The 15366-nt window shown below is 40.8% G+C and overlaps 1 protein-coding gene across 11 annotated transcripts in view; it reads right to left on the bottom strand.

The window, feature by feature from the left end:
• rsh (Rap GTPase activating protein radish) overlaps window positions 1-15366 on the bottom strand; it is a 391302-nt gene that overhangs the window by 40580 nt on the left and 335356 nt on the right. For all 11 annotated transcript variants that reach the window (XR_015536567.1, XM_087353834.1, XM_087353839.1 and 8 more), the window contains 4 exons: window positions 13835-14015; window positions 2740-2884; window positions 1745-1884; window positions 642-803 (listed from right to left, as the gene is read on the bottom strand). Coding sequence is in view for 10 of the 11 variants with exons in the window: in XM_087353834.1 (XP_087209960.1) it covers window positions 642-803; window positions 1745-1884; window positions 2740-2884; window positions 13835-14015 (628 nt within the window). In the remaining variant the exon portion in view is untranslated. The remainder of the gene's footprint in view (window positions 1-641; window positions 804-1744; window positions 1885-2739; window positions 2885-13834; window positions 14016-15366) is intronic.

Here is a 15366-nt window from a genome sequence, read left to right on the forward strand (position 1 = left end):
AGGAGTTCAGCTGGGAGGTGTTTAATCATTCACCCTACAGGCCGGACCTCGCTCCCAGTGATTTCCATCTTTTCCTACACCTCAAGAAATTCCTGTCCGGTCAGCGTCAGCGTTTTGAGAATGACAGAGAGGCGGAGATGGTTGTCACACAGTGGTTCCAATCCCAGGCGGCAGACTTCTACGACACAGGTATTCAAAAGTTGGTCCCACGGTATGACAAATGTCTCAATTCCGGTGGCGAATATGTTGAAAAATAGCTGGACACTTGCTGTATCTGTTGCAATAAATATTTCCATGAAATTGTGTTTTGTTTCTGTAAACGGCCCCAGGGAAACTTACTTTGAGGACGCGCCTCGTATTAAAATGGATTTGGAAGAAACGAACTTGGAGGGTACGTACCGGATTCATCCGAAACTCTATATGAATCAAAAACTGGTTCCTGTGTGCACGGCAAAGACGTACAGGTTTCATAATATCTGGCTGTCGGCCTTGGTCTTCCGGGTTGAAATGCCATGTGGACTTTTAGGTAGATTCCAACTGTTAGGAGGAATGTGCTGGGCTGAAATCCTACCCACAAGCCCACGTGGGGTGACAACCGAGAAGACGAACGTCGCCTCCGATCTCACAGCTTTTGTGCTCACTTCGTATCGAGTGGGTTTCCTCTTTATCCGCGGGCTGGTCCGTACGAGGATGAACGTGTGTAAGAAGTGGGACTTGATGCAGGCGGGCGAGAAGGACGTGTTGTCAGCCTCCAGGAACACCACACACACGATGTCGTTGCCGATGTGCCGCTTACGTTGCAGCTGAAACAAAAGCGCATCGTGGAGCGAATGTGGCAGGAGATACTCAATAGGACACGAGGATGAGTTTAATACGAAATATTACGACGTAAAATTATTGGATCAAGAATTAATACAGCAAGTTCTTTTAAAAGAATTTCGAAAGAGATAAAGGGGAAGCAGACATGAAAGGGTGTGTGTCGGAAGAAAATACTGGAACTTAAATTAAATTATATATTTCGGTACAAATTAAAAGCAAATAGTAATGGCTACAGATAGGCAATACCAGCAACAAATATATTCTTCATATGAGCAATTTCTCATAACAAGTTTATTTCATATTTACTTCTAACTTCACGGAAATTAAAATTTGTCATCAGTCACGAATATTGAAATTTTTTTTCGTAGAAGAACAATGAAATGGGCGGGGCATGTAGCGCGCATGGATGGGACAAGAGGTGTGCACCGGGTATTGGTTGGGAAGCCTGAGGGGAAGAGCCCACTGGGGAGACCTAGACGTAGATGGGAGGATAATGTCAGGCGGGATCTATGGGAGAGAGGAGTTGAAGGCGACTGGATTTTGTTGGCCCAGGACAGGGTCCGGTGGTGGGCTTTGGTTAATTCGGTGATGAACCTTTAGGTTCGGTAAGCCATCTAGTTAGTTAGTTAGAAGAACAAAGGACGAAGAAGTCATGTATTCAATTCCAGATAAAAGTACAATTTTCTTTAGGTTACTTTCTGAAAAAAATATAGTTCATCTCACCAAACATTATCCTTTTTTTCAATTTGGTGCACAGGAATGGAATATTCAAAACATTTCGTGATTAGAACATTTATTATACAGAACTGGTAAATATGATACAGGCAATTTGAAATGAGGGATCTCTGCCTTAAGACCTGTGGAAGTCTTGAATCTGTTCTTGTGGGAGAAAGTTTCCGGAGAAATTCCCGCAATATCAACTCACCTTCTGGGGGTCGTGCCTCTCGTAGGGGAGCTGCGTCGACACGTGGAACATGATCTCGATGCTTCGCCAGTTGGTGTACACCGAGTACAGGCCAGTCAGGTCGTGCACCGTGTCCAGTCCGCCCTTGTACTTGTCGAAACCTGCAGCATTCGCGCCTGCGCTGTAACAGCCTTCCGAACTTCACGCACAAGCAACAAATTAACTTAGTGGCATTTTCTGGTTCTCACGACGGCGATGGCCGCCCTGATGATGGAGGCAGTAAGCACTTCTGAAACGTCGATCAAGTTTCGCGATACGACACGGCGCTACTTCCTAGAAGACAGTACCTCCAACGTCGTATTTCGGAAGGAGATGTGCGTGGAAAATGCAGGAAGTTTCTTAATCCTGGACAAATCGGGTTTTATTTTCAATAAATGCTTCCTGCTTAAGTTCGATACATATTACTGGAGCAGCCAAACCAAGGAAGATAAGATTGACTGGGAATGTAGCACACAATGAGGAAGTCTAAAAATATATTAAAAACTACAGTCAGAACATATGAAGTGACGAAACCAGTTGGGAGACATACCTTTGCATAGGAGGATAATATTAATACGAAGCTTCGCAGTATGAGGTCAGGTCATCCATCTACGTTATTTACGTTTCAGAGTTTGCACGGAGTCTAATGCGAACGGAAAATCATGAACGGTGAATATGAAGGAACTTATCAAACACATTTGAAAGTACAATTTCAAAATTCGTCAGCAGAATATAAGATCAACCACGAGGAATCTCATTTCAGGATGGAAACGTGGACGAGATTCGAACCGAATATCTCTCGAACGCGTCTCAACAGAGCACATCTCAGCTCAGTGCGGGCACTAATGAGATTAACAAAATAGGTCTGATTTAACCCTAATGACAAATGCCAATTCAACTTATCGACAGCGCGATATGAAACATTAATGTGACAAGCTGTTGCCCTCTTTCGGGAGTCGGGTAACACCATTACTCACCCTTGAGGCGAACCTTGTCCCCCAGGATCTGCAAGAACTCCTCGAACAGGAAGCTGTTGTCGTTGTTGTCCAGTATCTCCTCCTCGGTGTACTGCCCCTCCTTCACGTAAATGACGCCCACCTTCAGTTCAGACTTTATGAAAACCTGCACAAGGAAACGGAGACCCGTGAGACTTCGAGTTCTCACGCGGCGAGTCTGAAGATGGATGTCTTCTGGGTTCTTGCGCCGTGTAGCCTGACAGACGTTCACCCCGACGTTTAAAAGGTGCTTTCTGCTTCCATCATCAGGGACCAAGACAACAGAGGCAGAAACAACCAACAAGAAAATGCAAAATTAAAGGTGATCGGTGTTTTTGCACTGCGAACTAATTTCCAGACACAACTTCACTTCCCTTTTCCCAAATCGGGGTATTTTAGGACTGCGACGCCGCCACGTGGTATTGTAGTTTGTTATCAACGTTTCGGAGGAATGTGTCACCTCAATCTTCACCCTGGAGACCAAGAGACAGGACCACAACTCTTCACTCCCGTCCTTGTGTCCTTTAAGGTAAGTGAACAGACAGAAATGTTTTTCGTTGGTAGGAAACAACGTTGAACTTGAATTGCTTTTGAGGTGACAACTCCAGTCTTTATCACAGAAAACACAACCTAAAATGCTCCTGGAATATGATGCTATGAACAGCAGAAGATGTTTTCAACCATAACTGACAATAAATTCTGACATAAAACTCGAGAACATACTTTTATCCAATAAGATATTTAATACGCGTGCGTGTATGACGAAGAGCCACGTATAAGTACTGTTATATGTCGAACTTTAATGGAATTAGGAGCCAAATTCCATACGAAAAGTGAATTACAGCAAATCTGTGCTTATAACGCAGTGTTAGTGAAATTACTTTTATAACCAGGAGTAATGGGTGACCACTAACACCGCAGTGCACCAGATACAAATAAATGGGGCGGGATTAACAGCAGGAGATGAGTAACTATGGCAACACTGCAATTAGCTGTGTACAAATGAAACCAGACAGCAGTAAATACAACAGAAATAAACGACAATCTTTAATTTATTTTACAAACAAATCTAATTAATACCTGTTAGTGTAAACGAAGAAGGTATTCATTAAATACATGCTACTAGCCTACTACGTTTGTCAATACGAATTAAATTAATTAATGTCCAGTTTTGATGAAACTTTTGTTACTACGAAGCAGATTCAAGTAGCTTTTAAGCAGAGGTTCACAGAAGCACAGGTACGGTGCTTTATATACGCATTAGTGAAAGAAATGTGTTCAATGTTATTCACTAGACTGTCAATATTTGGACATACAAAGAAAATTTCAAAGACACTAATTGGTTCTATTTTTCTCTAAACTATAAATATTCCATTATATTATTTTATATAGTTCAAAGAATATTAGTTCATTTTTCACAGAGAAACCATCTGGTTCATATCAAAGACAGAATTAAAAGTTTGAAGTTCAAAGTGACTTGGATAAGGAATCTTATAGGATACACGGGGATATATACGTAGTGACAGCTTAGTCATTCCTAAACAACAAAGCAGAGAGATGCACTCAGTTCCATGAAATAAAGAAAGATTGGGTTAAGTCTTCAATGTATCCTTCCGCGCACAGGGAAATATGAAAGCAATGTTCAAAGACAAATGGGGGAATGTACAGCATTCACAAGGGAAATTAAAGACAGACGGGCTCTATACAAAGGGCACATCGTTCCGGTAATAATAACACGAAGACAAATAATCCAAAGGAGTTATTGGAAATAACAAACACTGAAAATTCATCCAAATACACAAACACTTGTCGATGTGAACGGTGAAAATTATTTAGAATTCTCAGAAACAAATTGCAATACGGTATAATGAAAGAAATGTTTTCAATGTCGTTCATGTGAGCTGTGGCGAGGTGTGAACTGGCAGGCAGATATCAGCGTCTCGAGGAAACATACTGTCTCCATCTTCGAGGCTGAAGTATCCACTTACGAGTCCACACGGCGTCACAAACCAGAAGAACAACATGGATATCGATGAGAACCTAAAATCACGTGTGTTCTGTTCTGCCCGTGGCGCTGAAGAGGAAGTTTCGGCAAAATCGATGTTTTGTGCTATGAATCGATTACAAGCAGCGGAAACACACAAGTGAAACACTAAAAATAACCCCATGGAGCAGAATCCTGTGGAAGCTGATAGCTGCCCATCCATAATGAAAACGTTTATCACAAGAGTCCGCCAACATATCCATTCAGCACAATCCCCATCTTAACATTGCAGGATTCGCATCTAGAAGTTATACGAGAGCAACTACTTCGTCCATCTGCCTACATGTTAAAACTTCGACAAAGCCCGGTTGGATTTTCACGTCACGTCAGGTGATTTTATATAAGTTGTCGAAATATTCCATCAATTATTTGTTTTAATCCGTCTGATGACAATATAAAATTTTTATTTAAAATTTCTTATAATTAAGATAATAAAATATCATTCATGTTCCATATCGATTGATCGATTTACATTTTCGGAACATTTACACAACATGTTTCGGTTTTTATAAAACCATCATCAGGTGTAAAATATATCTAAGAACTTAAAACTCAATTATGATTTCTGTAGTTTTTTGGTGATGTTTCATTACGTTTGTTTTTCCATTTTTGGACGAAGGTGTTGTTTTTCTTAAATGTTATTAGATGTACTGAGTATTGACCCACACCTATTCGAAGACACTAGTACTTCTGGACATATCGGGACACTCACTCCTACATCTTTGGCCGATATGTACATCTAATAACATTTAAGAAAAACAACACCTTCGCCCAAAAATGGAAAAAACAAACGTAATGAAACATCACCAAAAAACTACAGAAATCATAATTGAGTTTTAAGTTCTTAGATATATTTTACACCTGATGATGGTTTTATAAAAACCGAAACATGTTGTGTAATTGTTCCGAAAATGTAAATCGATCAATCGATATGGAACATGAATGATATTTTATTATCTTAATTATAAGAAATTTTAAATAAAAATTATATTGTCATCAGACGGATTAAAACAAATAATTGATATAATATTCACAATATGACGCAATTACACTATCTTATGAAATATTCCAGTTTTAATTACAATCGGACAAAAGTAACGGATATTTCACAAGAAAATCTACACGAATTTCTGTGCGAGGATGAGATTGCGAAGAGAATCCCCAGGCTCTCTTGGTTACTATAGATACCTAGGTCTTGTGGAGATCCCCCAGACACTCAAACAATCCAGACATAACTCGCATCCCTCCTAAAAGTGAAAGATCACATTCAGATTCTAGCGAAAGCGTCAAAATTGTTACGCTACGCGTGCATTTCCTAACTTGTTACTTCGTAAACATCTTACAATCGGCACAGTAAAAATAGTCTTCAAGAGTAACTCCGAACAGAAATCACAAACTATATTTGAAACAGGACATATCAATCTGTTGACCATTTGATATGTGAGCAGCTCTTTGCTTGTCGACGACATATTGATTTATTCATGCTCAGGTCATTACTACAATCACCTCAATGAAGCTATTCCCATTATCGACTGAACAAGGTAAACACTACAGGAAGGAAAAAACCGAACGAGATGAACTGGCTTTGTAAACTCCTACCCAAGGGAGGTTAAGACACCCTAAAAGAGAAAAGTGCCTGCAGGTAAATCCATTCTGTAATTCCACCGCCGCTTATACGTTTCTTTTCTCCATTGTCTTCTCTGAAGCAACTTCTTGTCATGAGAGTAAGTGAACAGAGAGGCATCTGTGGTTTATCACCCACTAAGAGTGTATCATCTGCCTGCTTACGACTCACTCAATTTCTTTTGTTGAAGCTCCGAGTTAGAATACTGATGTGTGTGTGTGTGTATAATTAAAATTTGGTTGTAGTCATACGTAAATGCGTTTTTGAAAAAACAACTCTATGGAGTATAGCCTTTTTAAGAAGCTGATATTCAAGAAACTTGCCGCATATCTTTTAAACACCAAAGCTCATCACCGTGTTTACAAAAGTAATCAATCAAGGCGACTTGATACGTTCATCATATCTGTGTCAGCTGAAATACTTCAGTGCAAACGTGGCTGGCCAATTTTTTTAGAACCTGAATTAGACGTATACATCACGTGGCTGTATTTGAAGACGATATTTCAGCTGTGGTTTATAAACACAAAAGTAATATCAAAATACCAATAAGTAATTCGAGAGATCGCTTGAAAATGTAACGCATACAACCAAGAAAAACTGTGTACTTGTTGGGCGCCTCAAGTTCCTGGCTAAAATCCTAGTGGATCTCGAAAAAGCACGAAGCTGGGGACACGATCCAGTCACATCGTGCCGTCTTCCTTACAAATGTAACGACGCTGCTTCCCGACGCCTCAAACACATCTTATTTCACATGATTAAGTTTAATACATCCCAAGAAATATTCCTGAAATACAAAAACCGTGTTGAAAATGTTTTTATTTCATTTCACCAAACAGGAAATCCAATTAAAATAATTCCTTGTTACTCATGAACAAGAATATTTCCGTCAGCTTAATGGTAATCTACAGACTGGGAGGTTGGGGTTCAATCCCCGACAGGGACAGGAGATGCTCTTATCGGAAACACGATTGCCACTTGAATGAAGGAAAAAAAAAATGTAGTCAAAGAATTATCTAACGGAAGAAACGAACAGATAAATTTTACTAGAGGAAAGAGTATGAAGAGTAAAGATAATACAGTGGGATATTTAGCGACTGTGCCGCCAGGACTAGGAACTGCGGCAACCGACGTATTAATCGGGCACAGCCGCAAAACATCCTTGCAGTATTGAAATTAATCTTAGGGACACTTTTTTTTTTGAAGATCTGAATAATGCCGTCAGTTGGATTTTGTGATGTCTGTTCGAACGTTACGTCTCACAGAAGAGGGGAAATATGATGAATGCCTGAACAGTGACTGAACTGGAGAAATGGTGTCAGCTGGAGGCATTTCGCATCGAAACAAGCGTAATGACAGTGTGAAAAGAGCGTAATTTGAAATCCCAGTAATGGAATCTTTATTAGCCACTCATGTGGGAGAAAGCATAACAATACCATTAGAGGTAAGTAAGTTATTTAATGGAGTCGCATGAGAAACGCGGTGACAGGTCTTGCAGTCGCGATTTGACGTGTCACGGACTGTCTGTCGCCCGCGTGCCTTTTCGCGCTTCAGTGATCTGCCACTCTTCATTGAAGAGACTGGAGACAAAGGAACGGCGAGATTCTGAAGAAATTAGGTCAAAGTGATACAACAAATAATGAACTGTGGTAAGTAGAGGAATCCGACGGAGGAATAAAATGGAACAAAAAGCAATACCACTAATAAAGAAAGTAGGATGTGACGATGTACATTCACTGCCCTTATGATGGAGTCGGCAAGGACATCTGAAACGTTGGTAAACATCTACCAGACTACACGGCGCTGTCAGAACGTCAGATTTCATGGCAATGAAACTTCAGGTCCTACAAATGGCAGGGAATGGTTTGACCAGCTGAGTGACTATTAATTCTAAAACGATTCCCTGCATGGAGTTAGTGAAACTAATGAAAATTAGATTGAATTTCTGTTGTATTTTATCGCCTTGCTCATGCGGCATCTTCTCGGTCATTGATTTGGAGCGTGTTGCCTGAACACAGCGTTGCAGGCGTTAGCAACAAAGTCCTTAACGGGTTTAAGTCTTTGTCTGTAAAGACGGAAAACAAGTACAACCGACTGAAGCATATTTTTGCAGGGAATGAGAACTAAAAATTGATGTGCGTGAGATGGAAGTCAGAAGATTAAATGTTTTTTTAGAACTGATTTCGGTAGCGAGCAGAACATACACAAGAAGATAACATGAAACATTGGTTATTTAACAATTCTTTATGAACTACAGAACATATTTAGGATCGAAGGGGGTCAAACGATGATAATGAATGGCGGTCTTGAATTGAAGTCGTGGCCTATTTAAAAGCCTTGATTATTTCAACGCATTTTATTAACTGAATAGCTTATAGCTTTGAATGGGTGGGTGAATGTAAATGGGGAATTAATAGCGACGAAGGAACAAGGGCTTGTGTCACAGAATTAAACTGAGGGACTGAGAAGAAACACGAAATAGTTATCAGAAGGCACGACTTTCATCCAAACCAAAGAGAGGCTGTCCTCAATTCGATGCGGGATTCACAAACATTTGACACCGAATTTTGATTATATAACACCATCTAATGTAGAGATTGAACGCTGGCCTTGTAATCCTGGGGTCTCGGGTTCGATTCCCGGCGGTGCCCGAATTTATAACTTGTGTTGGGCAACGCCGTGGTCTAGGCAACACGGAGTTTTCCTCCGGGGGCTTCCCCGGTTTCTCCGTGGCATCCCAACAATTACTCCATTCACACACAGAAGAAGGCAATGGCAAACCACTTCTGGATCATCTGCCAAGAACGTATATGAACAGGTCCCAGTCCGAGAAAAGGATGGAAGGATCCTGTTCATATGGACCTGTCGTCAGACAGAACACTACAAATAAAAAAATAAATAAACACCATCTAATGTAGATATTGAGTAAAATCACGAAAAATATCGGGAAGGATAGCCATAAATCCAGATGACTCTCTCAGAAGGGCTGCTTGAATTAACCTATACATTGAATGACTACCATTGGGACTTCAACATAATTACGTAACAAAATGGCTCCAAAGTCTTACGTAGTTTCTGAAGCGGCCGTATATGATACAAGGAGCACAATATGACTCTGGTATTTATATCTTCAATAGGCTTTGGCAAAGCGTTTGCAAAATCAGCCATAGAAAATCATGGACTACCATCGGCGAGAAAGGATTCCTGCAGCGTTTGTTTCGGAGAGCATAAAGCCTCTGTGTGGACATCAGACTATCAATCTAAATTACGAGCACAGGAATAAGACAGCAATTAGGACGAAACAAGTTGTTTGACAAGGGTGTCCACTTGTCACCATCTCTATCAGTTCAAAGTATGAAATTAGTGGAAGAAATTATGGCTTTTACTTCAGACAAAGACATGGATTCAACAGTGCGGGAGTTAATACAATAAAACGACAGTGTGTTTCACAAGACCTCGGACTTCTTTGGGCTCTTATAAACCTTACAGGTCAGTAAAAGGCTAAGGATTCGACTGACTGGGCGTTTATTACCACTGAACTGAATGCAGAAGACAGATTTACGTTCTGTTCTCATAAGACAGTGCAAACACCTGGTGAGACTAATTTTAAAATGGTTCCATATTTTCTGCAAACACGTTCAACTCCTCGCCACCTGTGGCTCTGGCAGTGTCCAACAGGTGGAAGTTCTGTACAACCCTGCCATCTGACGGAAGGAGTCCTGTAAATCGATCGGAGAGCATCGGGAGGTCGCACGTGCGAGGCAGTTTATTGACCTCGTCCTCATTATTATAATGATGCAAGGCACGTCTACGCGGATCAACACGGAGACGCCACGACAAGGCTGACGCAGCGCGGAGGAAGGGAAAGACTCAGAAACAAAAGAATGAATGAGAGAAAGGTAGGAGAAACCAGAGAAGCACAGAAAATAGAAGGAAACGTAGGACAAAGTGAGGAAATGAGAGTAAAACAGAAAAACTACGAGAGGAACAAATTTAGAAAAAGAAAAGGAATGTAGAAAGAAAGACGGAAAGTCAGATTAACGAACAGGAAATATAAGGAAAATGACAGACGGAAATAAAAGGTAGTAAATCATTTAATTTTACTGACTTGTCATTGTCAGACAAACATAAATTTTCACGCCTAATTATTCTTTTTTGTTTCATATGTACTTTCGAGGAAAAAGTTGTTAATTTCTATGGCAATGAAATCAAGTTAGCCCACTCTGTATCGACGTACGCTCACCCACGGCCAGGAGCAAAACTTCTCATGCAAAAACTCGTAGCGTTCCGTTTTATACGGCTTTTCATAAATAGGAGATGTAAAAATACTTGAGCTGAATCAGAGAACGAAGAAATAAAGAAAGAAATATGTTGTTTTGAAAGGAACATGAGTACGGTTATGGTCTGAAATAAATTGTAGTCGCCAGTTTCCTGTTCTAGAGTTTTGTTTTAAAGTATCGCTGTCGGAACTGCTTTAAGTTTACTGTCTTAAAACACTTGAGACATGGTCCTTTAGATCTTAACTTCCAATGTCATCCGTGCAGTTTTGTACAATATCTAAAACTTATATACTTCATGTATTAGTAGATAAGTTTTCTAGCAGTGCGTGCAGAACTATGACAAACCAATGCAGTGGGCAGAATCCTTCTTGAGAAGGTAACAGTCCGCTCAGCTAGTCAAGAAATTACCCAGTTTTATGGACGTCGAAGAATTATTCTCATCCTTACACGAACCTGTAACCCAGATTAATCCAGATCACATCCCTACACTCTATTTCCTTAAGACACATTTTAATATTATCCTCCCATATGCGCCTGTCTCCAAAGCAATTCCTTCCCTTCCGGTTTTCAAATTTAAATTGTGTATGCATTTCACGCCCCCACCCCCCGATTAGGGCCATTTGCCCGGCTGTCTAATCTCACTTGGTTTGATTACCCTAATATTGTTCGGTGGAGGATAAATTACGAAAATCTTTATCATCTAATTTTCTTGATTCTAGCGGCACTCTCTCTCGATAAGTCCAAATATTCTCATACCTAATAAATATTTTAAGGACGGGAATCTTTTCAGAAATGCCTGGCATACAAACAGATATTACTTTTACAACCCTTCCGTGGTTTTTTTAAGGTGAGGTTACCTTCAACGATATCTATAACCACTTATTCACGACCTAACCATATATTGGCTCCGACATTTTCGGCGTCAAATCTTGGGTTCAGGAGCATCACCAGTCTCCGCGTTGCATACAAATCGGAAGACCCAGTGTGAACCTCCTTGTCGATTTTGTGGCCTGGAGGAGTTTCGTTCGAGGTTCTTATCAGAAGCTGCTGTAGCAACTATGAAAAGCAAATAGTCTGTGACCTTTCCAGCAGCGCAGAAGATAATCTTAGCTGCTCCCAAGAACAGAGCACGAACAGAATATCCACCTAAACAATTCATAACTATGGCTTCAGAGCAACATATTTCTCATTCCTTTAATTTTATCCACGTACATTGTGGTTTCATCTATGTAAATCAGAATTTATTAAATATAAATCCTCCTACTGAAGGAGACTCTTATGTCAGACACTTTCTATTTTTTAAATTAACAACATTTAGTGGAGGGGTTTCGATGGGGCGAAGCCACCCGGGTCATTGTCCGTCATTCTCCAGATGGTACATGGGTCAACACGAGGCAAAGATCTTGCAGGAAGAAACTGAAGGGCTCGGATAAAACCACGTCACAGGGCCATTTTGTCACTACAGATCCCACATGAATTCGTGTCTATGAAGTAAGAAACAGGCGACTGAAAGCGTGGGCTGTGGGAAGGCACGAGATTAGTCTAAAGGATTTCGACGAAGGGTTATCATTAAACCGGTGCATATTTTTTGACATTTTCCTTATTATATTTTCAAAAGAACCAGGCTATTCTGTTATCAGGCAAACATTCTAATTGCTTTGCTCCAGTTGAAGGAACGGATCTCAAATCCCTGGGCCTTGTGGACTGTTAACTCCTAGCAATACTTACACTTATTCTAATTTTAACACTAATTTCTTTTCAAATGTTATTTCAGAATAAATTCAACTTGTCATACCAATGAATAAGAAAATAATTATAGAATAATGTTAAAACTGGTTTCAAAGATACAGGCTATAATTGTATGAGCCAACTGCATATTCGGTTCCATAAAAAGTGGGAAATATATTGGTCACCTAAGTGGATATCAGCTTCTTAAAAATTATAATATACGGAATTAGTAACGTAGTTAATTATAGTTTCCGCAGACACAACATTAGTCGTTAAATAACTTACAAAACATACGGTAATTCTGCTATTGCAGTGAATATATTGAACAAAGTTCTTAGTACTAACGCTTCTTTACAACCGTGGAACAATAACAGTTGCATTAAGCTTACGACATCAATGAAATACCTACGATCCAAGGCTGTAACTGCGTTTGTAATGAAGGCATATCAAGCAGAATCAGTACTCAATTCGCAGTCCAGAGCCATAGTAAATGAACAAGGTCCCTAGGTTTATTATCTGCTACATAGTAATATTCCCGATAAAATATACACGCGACTGACAGTTTCTCTCCATTACTCCATATCTGGATACAAGGAAGACGTATAAGGGGCGTGATGACAAAGCTCCACTTATTCTCTGCATGATTATCAGATGCAGAAGAGCAGCCTCACAGTTGACGTAAAAGTTACGTGCACTACCTCGGCCGGAAATCGAACAGAGGTCGTCCAGTTAACTTACTGGAAAAGGTGTCATGGCTCGAGATAAATAAGAGAATAAATACAATAATTTTCTTATTGAATATCTGAATAGCTTCCAGCCGCGCTCTCTTTCCGGGAGAAACTGGATGATTAGCGTCACGTAGGGGCGTTAGACCGCGGGCCCGTGTAGCCACAACGCGCGCGACACGAGGCAGAAATAGGTCGGCAGTCAAGATAGTTAGCAGCTCCGCTGAGATTCGAATCGGGCACATCCAGCATTAAAGTCTCTGTCACCACTTAAAAAACGTCCAAGGGAAAGGAAATAAGGTGGGAGGGTTGTTACAATATTAAAAACAAGCTAGGATACAGGGAGACTGAATTTAAATACTGTCAGAACCATTAACATCCACCAACCTTCTGAAGCATAACGCTCATCCAATAATATTTAAAAACTAATTTATTTTCTCAGATAAAACACAACGCGTCTCCATGACAACCATTAATTTCTTAATGTTGTTTAGTCAGATTATCGTCGTTCATTCAGCCAGTTATATAAGAACTATAAATGCACTCTGTGGGTAAAATGCATAGTTACTGAATGTTAAAACAGGTGGTACACGTAGGGGGACAATAAGGTTACTCAGGAACCCATAAATAGGAAACATAAGCAGGTAATAATTACTTAAATCTGTAAACTTCCACGTACCTGGTCGAGTTTGAGGAGTTCCTCGGGAGTGTCAGGCAACTGCCCGAGGGTGAGGGGTGGATTGATGTTCACCTCTTTTCCGAGAGACCGCACAACCTCCTCTCGGTTGTACCGGTCCGCGAAGACGCAGGAGGCTGGGATAAGTCCATGGACAGTGTAGCTGATCGCTCGTACCAGTATCCTGAAGCGAGACGAGACAATACAGTGCCTTTGCTCACTACTGTGCTGACAACAGAGCGTCGCATTCGCAGTGCAAATGCAAAGACGCCTCTCATATTTAAACACAGCACAGTTGTGTCAACGGCGAAAATCTAAGGGCCTGAAATTACAAATGATGAAGAAAATTACTCAGTATTCATAAGAAGGAAAACAGCAAGTTACTGGTTGAAGCGCCTGTTATTTTACCTAATTAATTAGATGGCTTACCGAACCCGAAGGTTCATCACCGAATTAACAAAAGACCTCCACCTGACCCTGTCCTGGGCCAACAAAATCCATTCTCCTTCGACTCCTATCTCCCATAGATCCCGCCTGAGATTATCCTCCCATCTACGTCTAGGTCTCGCCAGAGGTCTCTTCCCCTCAGGCTTCCCAAATAGTGGACCCAACCAACCAGATGGCTTACGGAAAACAAAGGTTCATCACCGAATTAACCAAAGCCCTCCACCGGACCCTGTCCTGGGCCAACAAAATCCAGTCTCCTTCAACTCCTATCTCCCATAGATCCCGCCTCAGATTATCCTCCCTTCTACGTATAGGTCTCCCCAGAGGTCTCTTCCCCTCAGGCTTTCCAAATAGTGGACCCAACCAACCAGATGGCTTACGGAACCCTAAGGTTCATCACCGAATTAACCAAAGCTCTCCACCGGACCCTGTCCTGGGCCAGCAAAATCCAGTCTCCTTCAACTCCTATCTCCCATAGATCCCGCCTGAGATTATCCTCCCATCTACGTCTAGGTCTCCCCAGAGGTCTCTTCCCCTCAGGCTTCCCAAATAGTGGACCCAACCAACCAGATGGCTTACGGAACAATAAGGTTCATCACCGAATTAACCAAAGCCCTCCACCTGACCCTGTCCTGGGCCAGCAAAATCCAGTCTCCTTCAACTCCTATCTCCCATAGATCCCGCCTGACATTATCCTCCCATCTACGTCTAGGTCTCCCCAGCAGTCTCTTCCCCTTAAACCGTATTAAAATAATTAATTTATTCAGCTATTATGTATTTGATCCTCCTTAATCTCACATTAATTAAATTAAAATGAAGTTTAAGTTATGTATTCCAAAAAAAAGTACAACGAATGAATCAGACAATAAGAGACAAAACGTACCGAATAAGAAGAATAAAACAATAAACAAAAGAAGACGGCGGCTGTCGAGAACAGAACGTATGCAACCAGCATAACTAAAATGCAATAAAATGGAAAATATAAAGCAAACAGTAAAATAAAGGAACTGTGAAAAAAGAAACACGAAGTTACTGTGAATGGGACGTACAAAAGAAAACACTAGAACAATGGAATTACATAACAACAA

The sequence above is a fragment of the Zootermopsis nevadensis genome, unplaced genomic scaffold, assembly GCF_977971745.1.
Source record: "Zootermopsis nevadensis isolate Lab colony 2312 unplaced genomic scaffold, Znev_1.0 Znev_ptg000022l, whole genome shotgun sequence".
Taxonomy (NCBI): Eukaryota; Metazoa; Arthropoda; class Insecta; order Blattodea; family Termopsidae; genus Zootermopsis; species Zootermopsis nevadensis.